Below are 18,803 nucleotides of genomic sequence, written 5' to 3'. Positions count from 1 at the left end.
TCGAGAATTGTTCATAGCCAGGTACGATAGTGCTGAAACTCCGGCGGCTACCCTCATTAACCTGCAAAGTAGTAAACCAAAGGAGAATGAGTGCCTCTCGGTTTACGCTGCAAGACTGTTGACTTCATTAACCTCAAAATGGCAAAATATGAGTGTAGAAGAGATTGCTGTGTCTACCGTCCTGGCGCATGTAACGCAATTTGATAAGCGCCTGCAACGTATAGCATTTACAACCGAAATCGTCACCAGAGAGATATTGCAACGAGAACTCAAGGCAACTACTTTCATGAAGAGGAAATCAACATCGGCAACTGAGGAAAATCACTGAATCAAAAATCTGGGATCTTCAATAAGGTGCTATAACTGCGGCAAGTTAGGACATCGTGCGCACGAGTGCCGTTTAAAGATAAAGGGAAAGAGGCTGTCGACAGCGCCTTCACCGTCGACTGCAACGAGTAATCAACAATCTCAAGTAATCTGCTTTCGCTGTGGCGACACTGGACACTTCGCATCGAAATGTAGTCGGAAATCTGGCACCATTGGTGCCGGCAGCGGTGGCGAAACGCAGCGTGCGGGCTCATCGGGATTGTCGGCCACACATGGGCGCGATCGTCAGGTCAACATATGCAGCGTAAGCAACCCACGTGGTCAACTATCAAACAACGGTAAGTCCTATTCATTTTTTTTCGATAACGGTGCTGAGTGTTCCCTTATGAAAGAAAGTATTGCCAATAATTTCTCGGGAAAACGCGTAAACAATACTGTCAGATTAATGGGGATCTGAAGTCTGGTCCGGCATTCTTCATCGTAAGATACAGAGAAATGGCAGAAATCGTTGGTTACCTATAGTTCCACGAGCGTTTAGGTGGTCAGTAGTCAACAATGTTCATGAGTCAGTGATGCACTTAGGTTGGGATAAAACCCTAGAAAAGGTTTTTGAGCATTATTGGTTCGACGGCATGTCTAAGTTCGTTCGAAAGTTCGTCGAGAACTGTTACCTGCAGAATCTCAAGGCCACGTTCGGGTAGAGTTCAGGCCGAGCTACACCCCATCCCTAAAGCAAATACTCCATGGCATACAGTGCACATTGATGCTTCCGGGAAGCTTAGTGGCAAAAATGATGTCAAAGAATATGTGTTCGTGTTGATTGATTCGTTCACGAAATTTGTCTTGCTTCTCCACTCGATGAACATTGATAGTAAGAATAGCATCAAAGCCTTGGAATCATGCATAGCGTTGTTCGGTGCACCTACTCGTGTGGTGGCTGACCAGGGCAGGTGCTTCGCCAGTAAAGAGTTTGCCAACTATTGTGAAAGTCATAACATACAGCTACACCTTATTGCAACAGGCAGTAGTCGCGCGAATGGCCAGGTTTAGAGGGTGATGAGTACTCTGAAGAGTATGCTAACTGCGGTAGAATCGAGTAGGTATCGTTCTTGGCAAGACGCTCTTGGTGAGGTACAATTGGCAATGAACTCAACTATTAATCGGGTAACGAAAGCTAGCCCCCTGGAGCTAATGATTGGAAAGGTGGCTAGACCGCTGGGGCTAATGACAGTAATTGATGATGATGATAATGATGTTGATCTTGATGCAATAAGGGAACGTGCAGTACAGAACATTTGAAAATCTGCTTTGTATGATAAAACTAGGTTCGATAAGAGTAAAGCTGCTGTAAAACTGTTTGATGTGGGTGACTATGTTCTTTTAGAAAACGAGGAAAGAAACCAGACCAAGTTAGACCCTAAATTTAAGGGTCCGTTTAAAATCATAGAAGTTTTGGATAACGACAGATATCGGCTGAAATCTCTGAATTCTAACAGAACATACAAGTACTCACACGACAGAGTGAGGAAAGGTACCTAATCATGAGGTTCCTGTGGAATTAGATGATGTAACTGACTCATGTGCATCTAGTGACGATCGCAGCAACGTTTAAACACCAAACGGCGTTGTAGCGCCTAAAAGCAGTTTTACTAACGTAAAACGTTGATGTGCTATAAACTAAAATAGGCGTTGATGCGCCTTAGCACTGTATCTTATATTAACGTTGATGCGCTCTATACTGGAGCAGGCGTTGCAGCGCCATACATTAAGACCGTTATTACTAAATTGAACCGTTGGTGCGGTGGCATGTTCATTATCGTTACGTTGGTGCGTTAACGAGATGAGTCGTTGGTGCGACAACTACATGCGTTTCTGGTTACCCTTATTTTCGTCGAAGCGAAAGTAAGATGAGCCGTTGGTGCGGCGCTATTTGGTGTTGATTTAAGATAATCTTATTACAATGGATGTTGAGATTGTAATGATTTGTAATAATGTGTATGGTAATTTAGAATAAAGATTAAATGCGATCATTTGGAGTTGTGTTTCAATACACATTGTCACAAGGTCTCAAGTGTGCACGGTCAGAATAACCGAGCGAAGTTACTGTCTTGGTATGGTCTTTACAGGTAACACACACGAGGACGTGTGAGTCATCAGAGATGGCCGTGTCGGAGTATCGCATCCGGTTTCCGGCCGCCGAACGCAAGTATGACATGACCGGTTTGTCAACTTGGACATGGCCGTTGGGGCGCTTCGGGCATTCGATTGTGAGAGCTCGTAGCGAGCGGACGTGTCTGTTCGGCTTACCTCTGTGTATTGTTTCCTTTGTCCATTATTGTAAACCAATCATTCAGTAAAAGTGATTAAGTTATTTCTGGTGTTTTCATTATTGCTTGAGGCTACCCATAATGCAGGATCCTGAAGAAAATGAACGCCCACTCAGTCCAGTTCTCAATCCTACCCCGTCATATACATATGGAGCACAAAAAATACTTTCATATTTATTTATATGTATACCTACGCTAAAATCTGTTATTTTTGATTAATTATCGCATTCCATTCGTTTTTGTCATACTCTTTTTTAAATTAGCTTATACAATTTGTACAAGGTAAGCGCTTCAATTTTGGAATGCCTATAACCTACCTTTAGTTATAATATCATTGCTATAGTATTGTTTAGACTTGTAGCTTAAAATAAATTGCCCCAGGCCGTGGGCAGGGCGCAGGGCGGGTTTTGCTTCGTTTTCTCGAAGTAGCATTAAAACGCCATTTCTTTCTCCCATTCATTTTCAACCAGGAGATAAAGGTCCATGGCTGCGCGCGCGTCCTCAACCGAGCAATGATCGCCGACTTGTATATCCCTGTTCAGGTATATCTTCGCTAAACGCTTAAGACTCGGCTTCGTTGAACTCTGGAAAACAAAATATTTAGAATAGCTAACTCGGCAGCTATTTTGATAGCACAAACTGTGCAAGTGTTATTTTAAACGTCAAACTTTTATGAAATTATAATGTTTAAAATAACACTTGCAGTCTGTGCTTGCAGTATGCGAGTAAGGTTGCCAGAGCTCAACAAGGGTGCGGAGTGTTAGGGTCGGCAACGCGCATGTAACACCTATGGAGTTGCAGGCGTACCCGCATACATAGGCCACAGTAACCGCTTACCATCAGGCGAGCCGTATGCTTGTTTGCCACCGAGGTAGTATTAAAAAAATGTAACTTACATATCTAAATGGCGTGTGCAAAGAGGTATCCCGAATATTGTAAGAAGAAGAAAAAGCCAAATTCATCAGGTCAAATTTCAAATCATGGCCAACCAAAATGCAGTCTTGAACAATCCTTGCCACCTCCTGAAAATATCAAGTGATTATTACACTTTTAATTAAGCGCTTTTATTTTACCGTTCCGTCACCATGCATGATGTTGATGACTTGTGTATCCATGCCAAATTGTAGCTTTCTAGCACTAACGATCACGGAGCAAAGCCGCGGACGGACGGACAAACGAACATGACGAAATTAGGGTTCCATTTTTGCCATTTCGGCTATGGAACCTTAAAAACAAGGATAATTGGGTAAATTGTCCAAACGGACTGTTATTCTAGTATCTAGGATATTATATAATAAAAAAATTACCTAAATACATATACAGAGTGGCTAAAAAATAATCGCGAAAAAAAAAATTACCCTCCCATAGAGAATGGACCAGCCAAAATTTTTTTTCGCTATTTCGGGTTTGGTCCCATAGTAAAAGTTGCTCAGTATAATCCCAAAACCTCTCTGGCAACGGGAATGCACTTATTTTTTAGCCACTGTATACTTAAGGTACAAAACGTGTTGTTTTTCTTGTTACCTGTCGTGATTGTTTCACCGGATGCTCTCATCAGAAGATCAGCACTGGAAGTCGCCAGCAACATGCTGAGGTGAGAACATTTTGTGGCACTTTCTCTTTTTTATGTTTCTCTGTTTTGTATAATTTTCTATATTTTTTTTAAACATTGAATAAAAACAACTTAAAATTACAATTAATCTAATAGTCTGTACTATTTAAAAATAAAACTACACAACTAAACTAAACTGAATCTAAAAAAGGCCCTGTGGCAAGGTCCCGACAATGCTGGCTGCGTTACCCCACTGAACTGCCAGACTGATGCGTTGAGCGAGGTAACTACCAGCTCCCCAGATAAGTACTAGGTCCCCGTTGCGTCCCTGAGTCTTTTTGAAAGGTCCCCAAAGAGACTCAGAGCGCCACAGGACCCTACGGACCCAGGGTCTCGACGCCGAAAGGAAAAAGTAATTTAAAAAAAGACTAACCTGTCTGACCTCATCATATGTCTTCTTGGCTTTAGCGAGATCTTTTTCACGTATTCCACTCCATGGCGTCCTATAGTCTGTAACCCGCATACATGGTTTAACATACTCATCATATATGACTCTTTGTCTATCGACAATGGAGACTCTTGCAAGTATGTTCACAGAGCCGCAATGGCCCCCACCGACACTTTCTGTATCAATTGCTACAACTCGTTTTAAATTTGGAGTAGAAAGTGATTTCTTAAGCAACCAAATTATTATAACAGCACCACCAAAGATTATATATGGGAGCATATTGTAAGTCGCGGTTTAGTTGAGAATGTGAACTGATTATGATTAAGTCTTTTGTCTTTTAAGAATATTGAGGTAAAGGCAAAGAGTAGTATAAAGGAAAGGAACTTTTTTTTTTATACCCCTCTCCAAAGAGTATATAACCTGTTGCCCCTCTCCTCTAGGTGACTCAGACAAATTTTTTTTTTTTTTTTTTTTAACATTTATGGCCACTCAGACAAGTGATTAAAGGGGTTTTTCATATCTATACCGCGTTGCCGTATTGTTTGAGCATTTGTGGATTACAAACACGACATCAATGTCGTCTGATTGGTTGGTTTTGAGTAGGAGTTGAAAAACGCTTCAGTATTTTTGACAGGTTTTTTATTTATACAAGAGTATTGCCTAAATAATGGGGAATCCCCTAACAATATCACTAAATCACGTCTTTAAAGCAGCTTACACTCCATCGCACCGCACCAAGGTAATTGTGCGACGCACAGATTATTAACTAGTTACGTGCGACGCAACAATAAGTAAGAGCGAGAAAGTTTCTCGCTTTTACTTATGGGTACGTTGCACAATGACCTTGGTGCGGTGCGATGGTGTGTAAGCTGCTTAATGTGCAGAATTAAAGTATGTCCAGACGGGACAATTTTTCACACAATCTAGATTTGATCTAGATCAAATTAGATAAGGTGATGGAGTGGACTGTGGACGCAAAAATGAAAATGCTTGCCGACCGATCAAATGGAAGTGCGGACTAGTTAATAATCTGTGATGACAGCTGCGCTGTTCTATCCAAAGAGTAGTATAATATATAGTATAATATATGGTTCTATCTCTATGGCGCATCACTGTCAGTAAGGATGCGTTCAGAACTCGGCTAACATTATGAAACGTAATTAGTATTGCCGTCTTATCTACTTAATTACTGTTATCGCGACTCGGTTCGCGACACAGCTGGTGTTTTTCCGCCATCTTGGCGAGAACCAAACTGCGAAATCGCCGTGAAGTTTGCGAGTGTGGAGTCATACGTCAACGTCGCGAGATGTTCTCTCCGCGAAGTCGCGCCGCGATTCACGCATATAGTCTGGAGGGGCCTCTAGGTTAGAATATTTTTACAACCTTCACCGTTTTGAACAGCAAAGCGGCAAAGAGCGACCGAAATAACTTTACTTACTTTAAATAACCACAAACAACTTTTGCACGCCTATATTGCCAGGAAAGTAAGGGATTCTCTCGCTTTTCTAAAAGTCGTAACACACTACCGCACCAAGGTCACGGTGCGCCGCACCCATAAGTAAGAGCGAAAAAGAGATATCTCTTCCTCGCTCTCACTTATGAGTGCAGCGCACAAAGTCGCGGTGCGGTGCGGTAGTATGTTACGTCTAAAATTTCGTGGTTTGTACAGTCTGGTAAAAAAGAGTAGAAATTAAAAAATGGCTACACTGTAGTGTCGTCCCGTTTTTCAGATTGATTTGAAATTTTGCGCCCCGGCGTTGTCGGTTATGTCATGTGTCACTATCATTTTGCTATCATTTGACATCATGTAAATATCTATGCTATGGATGGTATAGAAAGGATGCTAATCTCTTATGGCAGAATTGTTGCAAAGTGACCGCTTTCAGCTTTAAATAATAGTTCCTTATGTCACCCGTTGACCACGAACGCTGTAAAGAGTTCGAAACGTCGGGATGTATTATAAATTCAATATACGCGATATAATCCGTTTTCATAGTTTTATTTCATGAGTAACTATCGCGGTAACCGAAGACAATATTAACAGTTCCTTATCTCTCCGGTGGCGCTAGTTAGGCTCTGCGACATGAGTCATGAACCATATAAGGCAACAAATAACCCGACCAAATTACGTAGGTTGTTTTTGGTAGTATTTCGGTGTATGGTGGCGCTGCCTAATTACTGTTTTTTGATGGACTTTCATACATAGAGATTTGGCTCCTTTATATAGTCTCCATGATCTATGCACCTTAAGGAATTTCTAAAATCTAAACGCAAACTGTCACATTAGACAAGTAAAAAAAAAACAATGACATAACCTCAAAACAAACTTAAAGTTGTTTTAAAACATTTAATAAACTAAAAAATGAGCCTTATAAACTTGCTGAAAACCCTACAAATCACGACTATAACTCCAATTAGATTATATTCTCAAGAGGTCATCCCTAAAGCATTGCGTAGTTTGAAAGGGAAGTCAACTAGGAACACTGTGCAGTTCTATGTAGATTCCTTCAGAGTGAGGACTGTGGGTGGGAATGGGGGGAACGGGTGTATATCGTTCCTGAGCGCGTGGTGTAAGGAGCACGCGGGACCGGACGGGGGAGACGGGGGTCACGGAGGACATGTTATTTTTCAGGTTAGTATTTCCCAGGTATTGGTAACTTGCAATTTTGACATTCGTTTATCTCCGCTCCATCTCTAGTGATACAGATAGACCCAAAGTTCCGTGAATGCTACCAGTAATGCCTTGTTTTGCTATTCAATGAGTAGTTTATCATTGTGTGAGAAAAGACAACCAATGCACCAAGAATTACTTGATTGATATAGAATATTATGGAATAATCTTACACAAATCAATTTAGTCCCATAGTAACCTCAATAAGGTTTGTGCTGTGGTTACTAGACGACCATAAAATCAATTTTTAACATGCAGATACATCTGCGAGCGATACTCCAAATTTTATATTAAAGGAAAAAAATGGAAAAAGTTACACTTCCGGCAGGATTTGAACCCGCAACCGCCGTAAGCCTACTAAGGCTTCCGTAGCTCAATTGGTTAAGAGCAACTCACAGATTGCGGAGGTTGCGGGTTCAAATCCTGCCGGAAGTGTAACTTATTCCATTTTTTCCTTTAATATAAAATTTGGAATATATACAATAAATAGATTAATTTATTAAAATACAGAGTATTCTTAATATATTCATAGCCCCGCAAAACTCAATAAAGTTTGACTGTGGGGTTATCAGTCTCTAGTATTTGTATCATTAATTTATAAATAGATAGACATAGATAAATGTGTGTAGTTAAACCAAGAAGTCTGGAACAATTTTGATAGCACACGCAGTGCAAGTGTTATTTTAAACATCACACTTCTATGAAACTATGACATAAATAACACTTGCACTGCGTGTGCTATCAAAATTGGTGCCAACTTTTCTTGGCTACTTACAACTTAATTTCTCTATAGGTAGAAAACACATCTAACATCTATAACTCAGGAACAAATATTATCATTGTTATTATATTATATTATTATATTGTTTAATACACTAACAGCTGAAAGCTGATGCGTGTATATCACTGCACTTGTTTTTTTATTTACTATTAGGTCTATTAGTGTTCATTTTGTTAGTTGTTTTAAGTGTTTGTCAAGTCTGTTTTTAAAGGTGTTCACTGAAGGAGCTTCTGGTAATTTATTCCACTCGCGTACGACGCGGTTTGATAGAAAGTCCGTCCGTCCGTTACAGAGGTTTGTAAAGATCTGTGGTAAACACACCAATAAATTCCCTTACCAGGATTTGGACCGGGGCTTTATAGGCAGTGACTAACAACTATGCTGGGAGGCCATTAATTAATAAATGGTTAATTAACTTTCAGGCTACCCACACGGTGAAGAGCTTGAACCACGTGAAGGCAGTGACGCAAGCGCTGCACGGGGGACGAGGAGACAACAAGGACCGCCACGGGAAGAATTCTTCGCATGTTGTGGTGCCTGTGCCGTTGGGTAAGATTTATTTTATTGGTAACCATGCCATACGGTGAAGAGTTTGAACCACGTGAAGGCAGTGATGCAAGCGCAGCACGGGGCATGAGGGGACAACAAGGACTGACACGGGAAGAATGCTTCGCATGTTGTGGTGCTTGTGCCACTGGGTAAGATTTTATTATTAACTGAAAGAAGAAAGAAATACTATAGTACAACATTATTACTATAGATCTCACTACGGGGGTGACATCGTCACTGAGTGACGAAACCTTATCCTTAAAAAATATAGATTAAAAAAAACTGGCCAAGTGTTGGCCGACCGTTAATTGCAAACCAATAACCAGTACAAATTGAACCGTAAACCGTAACAGACGGTTACAGTTTACCGTTCAATTTGTACTGGTTAATTTCAATTTCAATTCAAATGGTTAATTGAATTAACATTTAGGCCAACTGTGTTAGTCGGACTCGCCCACCGAGAGTTCCGTACAAATTTAACTTTTTATTTTTTTACATAGTTTCCAGATTTTTCCCTGTAAGTACTAGTAGTGTAAGACAATATTACTTGCCATTTCATAGTTCTACGTCCACGGGAAGTACCCTATAAATTTTGATTACCTTGAGAGTGTCAAAATATATGTTTTATGCGGCATGTGTGAATTGTGACTACTTAAAAAAACACGAATCAAAATTTGTTTTGTTCCCTAGTTGTATGTAATGCTCACAATAAATTAAATACATACTTTTTTCACCACAACCTCCTAACATCACGTAACACACTGTTGAGAGTTGTTACTGTATAAGTAAATTGTTGATTACAGGGACCATTATCCGGGACGAAACAGGAACTGTGGTGGGGGATCTCAGCGCCGAGGGCACGCTGTTCGTGGCGGCGCGGGGCGGCGCGGGCGGCCGCGGGAATAGGTTCTTCCTCACAGATACTGCACAGGTAAACGCCAACACACCGTCGCACCGCACCAAGGTCATTGTGCGACGCATCCATAAGTAAGAGCGAGAAAGCGATATCTTGCTCTTACTTATGGGTGCGTCGCACAATGACCTTGGTGCGGTGCGACGGTGCGGTACGGCCATAAAATAGAACCTCGATAACACGTGTCTCAAGGAAAACGTCAAAAAACTCGTGTCAACGTTTTTAAGTGGGTGTCGACTTAGTAAGGTCCTTAGGGTGCGTTGGGATAAGATTGAACGGGTTATTCATGAGGGGTAAGACAAAAAAATCGTCCGTATGCCGAAGCATTACGGGCGACTTTTCATCTTACCCCGCATGAAAAACCCGTTTAATCTTACCCCAACGCAGCCCATAGATTTTGATTGGTCTTAAAGAGGTCTCGAGTTAGTTATAAAACGAATGAAAAATTTGTATTTGAGAGGTAAATATACAAACACGTTAAGTAGCCGTCGAGTTACAGAGGTTAGTTAATAAATAACTTAGACCTACACATAGAGGTGAGAATGAGAAAACAATACCTCTATTTTTTTCGAAGTAAGTAATAGAGGTTTAATTTCATTTAACGTGTTATGGAAACATACTGAATAACCGTGATGGGAATCGGTGTTTACTTTGTCTCAATCACTACATAGTCACAGTGCGGACACGCTATACATCAAAAATCACTTGCGTTTCTATGTGTGAAGCGTCATAGTGTAAGTTGCTTAAAAATAGTACTGAGCGGCCGGCAAACGGCCGTCAATCTGCTGTCGCGGGGCGAGGTAATTCGAGTCGGGGCGGGGCGGTGCGTGGCCGTTCTGTATGATAATATAATAATAATAGAGCCTTTTATTCCTTAAGTATACATATTGTTACAATTCATTTTACTTATATTTATTTTTTAATTTAAGGACCCCTTCTGGGTATAGGCCTCCTCCAACTTTTTCCAATGTGTTCTGTTTTGTGCTTTCTTCATCCAACTTTGTCCAGCTATTGGGACAATATCATCTATCCACCTGGTATTTGGTCTCCCTCTGTGTCTTTTTCCATGAGGTCCATGCCATTCTGTCACCACTTTGGTCCATCTCTGGTCTTCTAATCTGGCTAAGTGGCCTGCCCACTTCCATTTTAAGGATCTTGAGTGGTCGAGTGCATCTATCACTTTAGTTGTGTTTCTTATTTCTGAGCATCTCTTCTTGTCTCTAAGTTTTATGTTGAGTACACTTCTCTGTATACTCCTTTGACACACCTGGATATTATTATTTGTCTGCGTTGTAGATCCATATTTGGCATCCGTAGGTGAGGCTGGGAAGTATACAAGTGTTAAGTACCTTGTGCTTCAATTACTATTACTTATTCTGTGACCTGTGACATAGTATAAAACAGTCGCTTCCTGCTGTCTGTCTGTCCCTATGTATGCTTAGATTTTTAAAACTATGCAACGGATTTTGATGCGGTTTTTTTAATAGATGGAGTGATTCAAGAGGAAGGTTTATATGTATAATAACACCCATTGCACCCGTGCGAAGCCGGGGCGGGTCGCTATTGAAATACTGAATTCAAAAATATTTAGTATAAATATTTCGAGTTATAAAAAAAATCCCAGTAGTTACCACCACCTACTATTAACGATTTTTTTTCTCATTTGTTACCACTGGTTGCAATAAACAACTTAGTGGTGACTAGTGGGAATAACGGATAAATGAGTATGTGTGCGCGCGAAGACGGCTAGCCATGAAGTCACAGTTTTGTTTTAGCGGCCTATCTATGTCGATCTGTCAAGTCTGTATTAAAATATGTCTTTTTTTCTGTTACAGGCGCCTGATATAGCAGAGCTCGGCGCCATCGGTGAGACCAATGTTTACACACTCGAAGTGCGCTCTATGGCGCATATTGGTAATTATTTCATTTATTTTACACATTTCCATAAATTTAAATATACAGAGTGGCTAAAAAATAAATGCATTCCCGTTGCCAGAAAGGTTTTGGGATTATTCTGAGCAACTTTCACTGTGGACCAACCATGAAACCAAGAAAAATTAAAAAAAAAAGTTTTTTAAAATTAATTATGCCATTCAGTTTCCTTAAATGTACTTAGCCATATCCCGAAGTTAAAGGAGTTTAAACAAACACCATGTATAACCAGAGCCTATAGGCAAATATTCATAGTCTCATAAGGCAATACATACAAATGAAAATCCAAAATTTGACACTAAAATTTGAACCTATAGTGCAGGGGAAAGAATTGATTTTGATTTGATTGAAAATTTAACGAAACAGTAAATACAACTGTTCCAATGAATATGATTTAAATTTCATCGAACTGAAGAAGTCCTATAGGCAGAACCTTGGGCCTTAGGAGGATAATCCTGTGAATTTTTAATTCCATAGTGATCGTAAACAATAACATAGAGTAACTTATACTAGAGCGGTACTGTCATAGTAAATTTTGTAACCCCAGTAAATTCACTGCCATCTGTCGACACACTTTAAAACTAAAAATGAAGATTTATAAAAATACGATAGAATGTATTTAAATATAGATAAATGGTTTTTTTTATTTGCATTAATTATTTTTATGATTTTGATCCATGTTCTTTCACTGATATGCGTTAAAATTGTTAAATAACAAACGAAACCGTCAACGCCATCTATACGACTGTAGGCCAAAACTACTAGCGCCCTCTGAACGAGAATCAAATTTTCTTGATTTTCGAGGCACGTTTTTTCCTTAGACTGTATCCATCTATTACGGAGTTATATCTATCTTTGACAATAATGAGATTCATGTTTGTTGGTAGGTCTGCTGGGTTTCCCGAACGCGGGTAAAAGCACCCTGCTCCGTGCGTTGACGCGCGCGCGCCCCACCGTCGCGCCCTACCCCTTCACCACATTGCGCCCACACATTGGTAAGCCATGCAATTATTTCAATTTATTTTATTACGTAAGCATTCTTAATTACAAAAAAATATCTGCTTACGTAATGCCTGAACGATTCCTAATTACATATCAAGTCTGTTAAAAAGTCAATCAGTGAGATTAAGTACATGAGAGTGTAGATTAAGTGCCAGTTGCACCATCCGCACTTGACAGACTGATCAACGTCACCCGACGCGCCGCGGCAATAAAATTTAGCGAACTCTTTAACGATGACAAAAGTTTGGTGCAACCGACCCTAAGCCTTTCATCCCGCGCCACGTGTGAAAGATTTACGTATCTAAAATTACGAGCGCAATGTTCAACATGTTTATAGTACGATCATCATTCGCTTGCCCTTGTCCCATTCACTTGGGGACGGCGCAGCATGTCTTTTTCTTCCATACCTCTCTGTCACCCGTCATCTCATCATTCAGTCCAGTCCATCCACCTTTTCCTCTCCTCGTACCTCCCTCCACATTCATTCTTAATACCTTTCTCGTCACATGACTTTCATCCCTCCGCATCACCGATGCCCGATGCCATGCCCGATGTTCATAGTACGATACAAGTGCGAAAAATAGGAAATCCCTGTGCGTGTGCGTGTTACCTATTCGCACATGTATCGTACAACGTTTTACAGTACATTTAATTTTGGTCCCTTAAATTTTCCTTATTATGTGCGTAATGTGTGTAATGTGTTCTTGTGCTTATTATTGCACTAGTGCGGTAAAGTAGCACCATATGTACCTACTGTAATAGTTATTTACGATACAAGTGCGGAAAAGAGGAAATTCGAAACGAGTGGCGATAAATTAAAACACGACCGCAGGGAGTGTTTTAAATCGACACGAGTTGCGAATTACCTTTTCGCACGTGTATCGTACAACGTTTTACATTACATATGGCCCTTTAAACTTTCGACATATGCACGAAAAGTGCTCATTCCCGCACTAGTGCGAAAAAGTAGCACCATATGTACTGTAAAATAATATAAAAATCAGAAATGAGGGACAGAGCCGGAACTGCCTGTCTTCCTTACTCTAAGCTAGTTACGTGTGTCTCTAAATGTGTCGTCTTCAATCTAAAGGTACCACATTGTCGCTTCCCATAAGGACGCTCTGACAGGTTATTCGAATAAAGATGCACTCCAATTTCGTCCTTATGGTAAGCGACAATGTGGTACCTTTTGCTTGAAAACGTCACAAATAATACAAAGTTGACGTGATATCTATTTCTTTTTATTTCAGGAATGGTCCCCTATGACGATTACGAGCAAGTGGCGATAGCGGACCTGCCGGGTTTGATTCCCGGTTCACACAAAAACTATGGCTTAGGTAAACATGCGTACCTACATAAATAAATAAATATTATAGGACATTCTTTCTTACACAGATTGACTAAGTCCCACGGTAAGCCCAAGGAGGCTTGTGTTATGGGTACTCAGACAACGATATATATATAATATATAAATACTTAAATACATATAAAACACCCATGACTCAAGAACAAATATCTGTGCTCATCACACAAATAAATGCCCTTACCGGGATTCGAACCCAGGACCATCGGCTTCACAGGCAGGGTCACTACCCACTAGGGCAGACCGGCCGTCTACATATAGGTATTAACTTTACTAAAGCCCTTTTTGCGTGTGTGTGTTGTACAGTTTGCAAAAAAAAATGCATAAGCATAATAAATAATATAAATATTTAATATAAAGTGTCTCTTGCGTCTCGACTTGATAGAACTTGTCAACATCCATACTAATATTATAAATGCGAAAGTCTTGTCTGACTGTGTGGTACCTCTTTACGCTTAAACCGCTGAACCGATTTAGTTGAAATTTGGCATAGAGATAGTTTGAGTCCCGGGTAAGGATATAGGATAGTGTTTATATCGGAAATCATCCCTAAAGAGAGTGAAAAGAAGGGTGAAATTGCCTGGTAATTGTTGTCAAGCAATTAAGCTTATGCTCAAATCGAATCATTGCTATTACACTTTATCCAGGCGCTAAAGTTACTCTAGCTGCTGTTACTGATTCCACGCAGACGAAGTCGCGGGCTAGTAAGCTATAAATTCCGACTGTCAGACACCTCATGATATGAGTATCTCTGTGACACACAAATGTTGTTTTTCACTGAATTAATTTACTTTATATATACACATATACAGCCCGGCAGCTTGAACATGTCATGCTCGCTTAAAAGTCTTTGCTTACGGTGGCGTCGTTGATCGGGTCGCCACTTTCCCGAATGAAGGTTGAGGGAGACGATGGCTGAGATACGCGTCATACTCGTGAACGGGTGCTGTTTGTGGAGACCGGTCTGTTTAAGTTTACACGGCCTTCATTTTACCTATGTAACTTTACTTTTGAGTGGCATTAACGTGAGGCACTTCATTCGGTTCTTGTCTGTTTGTCCGATTTAATATCTTGTCTTTTTATTATTCAAGTCGTGGAGACCCTTTACATCTCTAAGGATAATTTGATGATCGTTTTTTTATTATTATATATATTTTATCTCTGACACCTAGAGACTTTTACATCTCCAAACAATTTTAGTACTTGTCTGTTGTTAGTATATTTTTTATTCTTTTTTTTTTTGTGTAATTTGACATTTTGACTGGATACATCTCTGACAAAGTATCTAATATTTTATTGATTCCGTATGTGTAATTGTTTTTTGTAATTTTTGGTTAATTTTATTGCTTGTAAAAATTGACATGTAAAAGTGCCCCTGTGGCCTATTTGCTGAATGAATGTTTGATATTTGACAGGAATCCAGTTTCTTCAGCACGCGGAGCGGTGCCGGGGACTCGTGTACCTCCTGGACGCGACCGACGCGCCGCTCGAGCAGCTCGACCACCTCACACACGAACTGACGCAGTACAGTGCCGAGCTAGCGAACCGACGGAGTTGCGTGGTAACTCATGCCGCTTAGGGTCAAGGCGGGAACAGTGGCTCAACGCAAACAGTGGCTCAGTCGCCCAAATACACTGTAGCACCCTTAAATTAAATTAAATTAAATTAAAAAATCTTTATTGCCACACCTTAGGAAAAAAAAAAAAAAAAAAAAAAAAAAAAAAAAAAAAAAAAAAAAAAAAAAAAACGTGTTAGAATAATTATTGCTCGTCCATTTGAATTTGTTTGCTTTGGACAGAGTAGCATGGCGGTTTTTGGTGGTGGGGGATCCACTTCGAGTCGTCGCGCCACAGCAGTAAGTATTTGAATTTGTTCGATTACTGAATGTATTTGTTGTATTGGCAGGGAAGCAAGGAGGCTATCTCTTTCATTTTGGAATTAGGTTGAGTGACTCACTGTACCCGGCCTTTTTTTCCGAATCACTGTTCCCACTTTGACCCTACAGCTCTGTCGAAATTATAGTCACTTTCGAAAATCTCGTAGTTTAGAAAACAGAAAGGCGACTTTTAGGTATTACGAATTTACCTGCGGGCTAAGCACGGTCGCATTTTTATCGCCTGTCACTGTGCCTGTCACGTTCTAACAAGTATGTAAGTGCGAAAGTGACAGGCATAGTGACAGGCAATAAAAATGGAACCATGCTGCCACCACTGGAGCAGAAAAATCTTTCTCGAAAAAGTTGCTATAAGATGGCCAAAAATTCGTTGGTCTGTGGATAGACAAGAAATTAACCCTTTTCCTGGCCGCACCAATCTACGTTTTCCCAAAAAATCCAAATACCTAATCTATATTGCAAATAATCCAGCTTTGATGATTCATTTAAAGACGTCACGTTTTTCAAGAACGTTTTTGAACCTTAAATCGGATTGCTAAGGTTGAAATTCTATTCGCGCGTCGGTAAATCATATTATGCTTGCAAAAGGGCAGCTGTTTGATAGCGAATCCTACATATCATTCACAAAGGTTTGACGTTAGTGCTCAAGACTCGAGCTACCTGGGGCCCATTTCTCGAACGATATTAGTCTAATATTATTAGTGTGCTGTCATGGCAACTCGGTTTGACAATTCGTGGACTAATAATATTAGTCTAAGGGTCGGTTGCACCAAACTGTTTGTCATTGTTAAAGAGTAAATCGTATATCTGCTGCTATATAAATCGCAAGTCAGACCCCATATGGAGTACTGCTGTCACCTTTGGGCAGGAGCACCTGGATGCCAGCTTGGACCCTTCGACTCAGTCCAAAGGCGCGCTGTACGAATCGTCGACGATCCCAAACTCACAAGCGGTATCGAACCTTTAAGTCTAAGGAGAGACTTCGCCTCCTTGTGTGTGTTCTACCGCTTGTACAATGAGCTGTGCTCTGAAGAATTGTTTGACATGATGCCAACGGCCGCTTTCTATCACCGCACCGCTCGCCATCGGCAGGGTGTTCATCCTCACACCCTAGCACCTAAATGGTCGCGTACTGTGCGGTTTAAGAGGAATTTCCTCCCGCGTACGCTTCGGCTGTGGAATGAGCTCCCTGCCGAGGTTTTCCCGAGGGGCTACAGTATGGGGTTCTTCAAAAAAGGAGTGTACAGGTTTTTAAAGGGTCGGCAACGCGCGTGTAATATCTCTGGTGTTGCAGGCGTTCATAGGCTACGGTAACTGCTTACCATCAGGCGGGCCGTATGCTTGATTGCCACCGACGTGGTATAAAAAAAAAAAAAAAGTTCGCTAAATTTTATTGTATGGAAAGTTTCATATTAAGCTGCCGCGGCGCGCCGTGTGACCATGATCAGCCTGTCAAGTGGTGGATGGTGCAACTGGCACTAATACCGTTCAAGAAATAGGCCCCAGTTCCGGGCAGTCCGAGTCACCGCGCAATATGCGACAAGCCGTAGTCAGCAAGATGTTGTTGCGCCTTACCTCTAGACAATTATATCCATGGCAGCCTAGTAAGAATTCTGTTGGGTACAAAAAAAGGGTACCCATGTCTTTTTTTGTACAGAAATCTTAAAAGGCCTTTTGGATTTTTCCTAGAAGTACGGAGGACTCGTACGGGTTCCAAATAATAGATGAAGCCTCAAGCTTGCTCCTCACTAAGGCGTTGAAATCCATCGCAATGGCCCCAGTGTCTCGGAAATCGTTGACATTGCGGATCACGAACCCTAGTTTTTGAAAACAACCTTTAGCGAGTGTCTGCATATGTGCCATTCTCAATCAAAAGGGTACTTATTGTTGGTTGTCAATAAGGCGCTATTTCCATATAGCTGTAATTTGAAATCAACCTTATTGACAAGCGACAATGTGGTACCTTTTGGTTGAAAATGTCACATATGCTCATAAAAAGTGAGGAAATTATAATTTTGTTACCTTTGGTTCTAGGTCCTAAACAAAATAGACCTGCCAGCAGGGCGCGCTGCCTTCGAGTCCATCAGCAAACAACGAGAGGTGCTCGGCATCTCCGCCAAGACTGGGCTCGGACTTCAGCGGCTGCTAGCGGCCATTAGAGAGATGTATGACAGCGGGAGTACTGACTCATAACAAGAATAGCTCAAATGTTAATATATTTTTCCTTTTTTATTGTGGGACGTACCACATTATTACAATCTATAAATTGTATATACAGATGTCAATCACAATGAAAAAATCAACGATGATCAACTCTGGTCAACGTGGGACTCGAACCCACATCCTTGGATTGCTGGTCAAGGTTGTGAACCTTAATATGCAGATGTCGCTAGTGACGTCGTCACAGTTGCAATGATTAAATTCGCGTCGATTGACGGATGGTCAGCTGGCGCAATTGGTAACGCATTGGACCGGCAATCCAAGGATGTGGGTTCGAGTCTCACGTTGACCAGAGTTGATCATCGTTGATTTTTTAATTGTGATTGACATCTGTATATACAATTTATAGATAAGAATAGCTCATTTTTAGGGTTCCGTACAGAAGGAAAAAACGGAACCCTTATAGGATCACTTTGTCTGTCTGTCTGTCAAGACCCTTTATCTCGGGATCGCGTGGAGGATCGAGTTGAAATTAAAACTATATATGTCGTTTTCAAGCAAAAGGTACCACATTGTCGCTTATCATAAGGACGCTCTGACAGGTTTTTCGTATAAAGATACAAGCAATTTTCGTCCTTATGTTAAGCGACAATGTGGTACCTTTTGATTGAAAACGTCACATATACTCAGGTCCAGGTTAAAGCTGTGAAAAATTTAAACTTCTAAGTTATAAGTGTGTATTGTGGCAACCGAATAAATGATTTATCTATCTGTCTATTAAAAAATAATTCTAAATAAAAAAAGATACGATAAGAGCAACGTGCAAATCGCATCCAGAAAGCGTTTTGGCTATTTATGGCCAGTGTTATGTTTGTAAATAAATG

The 18,803-nt window shown here is 40.7% G+C and overlaps 2 protein-coding genes across 2 annotated transcripts; one reads left to right on the top strand and one right to left on the bottom strand.

Moving 5' to 3' along the window:
• Nucleotides 1-1,001: 1,001 nt before the first annotated feature.
• Nucleotides 1,002-5,056, bottom strand: LOC134753287 (RNA exonuclease 4-like). The gene is made up of 3 exons (XM_063689132.1): nucleotides 4,640-5,056; nucleotides 3,551-3,676; nucleotides 1,002-3,238 (listed from the first exon to the last, which is right to left on the bottom strand). Exons 1-3 carry the CDS (start codon nucleotides 4,931-4,933, stop codon nucleotides 3,086-3,088), a joined length of 573 nt encoding a protein of 190 aa, XP_063545202.1. The 5' UTR covers nucleotides 4,934-5,056; the 3' UTR covers nucleotides 1,002-3,085.
• A 1,884-nt stretch (nucleotides 5,057-6,940) lies between these two features.
• LOC134753415 (mitochondrial ribosome-associated GTPase 2) lies at nucleotides 6,941-18,803 on the top strand. The gene is made up of 8 exons (XM_063689306.1): nucleotides 6,941-7,286; nucleotides 8,529-8,655; nucleotides 9,459-9,586; nucleotides 11,404-11,482; nucleotides 12,388-12,495; nucleotides 13,753-13,839; nucleotides 15,281-15,426; nucleotides 17,794-18,803. The coding sequence occupies exons 1-8, from the start codon at nucleotides 7,017-7,019 to the stop codon at nucleotides 17,950-17,952; spliced, it is 1,104 nt and encodes a 367-aa protein (XP_063545376.1). The 5' UTR covers nucleotides 6,941-7,016; the 3' UTR covers nucleotides 17,953-18,803.

This window comes from Cydia strobilella, chromosome 26 (assembly GCF_947568885.1).
Source record: "Cydia strobilella chromosome 26, ilCydStro3.1, whole genome shotgun sequence".
Taxonomy (NCBI): domain Eukaryota; kingdom Metazoa; phylum Arthropoda; class Insecta; order Lepidoptera; family Tortricidae; genus Cydia; species Cydia strobilella.
Note: the sequence above shows the minus strand (reverse complement) of the source record. Positions and strands in the feature narration are given on the sequence as shown.

Excerpts from the sequence above, each read along its gene's own strand:
- LOC134753287 (XM_063689132.1), bottom strand. The coding sequence starts at position 4,933 with ATGCTCCCATATATAATCTTTGGTGGTGCTGTTATAATAATTTGGTTG. Across the intron at positions 3,677-4,639 it reads CATATGATGAGGTCAGACAG|GAGGTGGCAAGGATTGTTCA; the intron begins GTTAGTCTTTTT and ends TGATATTTTCAG. Across the intron at positions 3,239-3,550 it reads TGCACACGCCATTTAGATAT|AGTTCAACGAAGCCGAGTCT; the intron begins GTAAGTTACATT and ends TTTGTTTTCCAG.
- LOC134753415 (XM_063689306.1), top strand. The coding sequence starts at position 7,017 with ATGAGCCTTATAAACTTGCTGAAAACCCTACAAATCACGACTATAACT. Across the intron at positions 8,656-9,458 it reads TGTGGTGCCTGTGCCGTTGG|GGACCATTATCCGGGACGAA; the intron begins GTAAGATTTATT and ends TGTTGATTACAG. Across the intron at positions 12,496-13,752 it reads CACATTGCGCCCACACATTG|GAATGGTCCCCTATGACGAT; the intron begins GTAAGCCATGCA and ends TTTTTATTTCAG.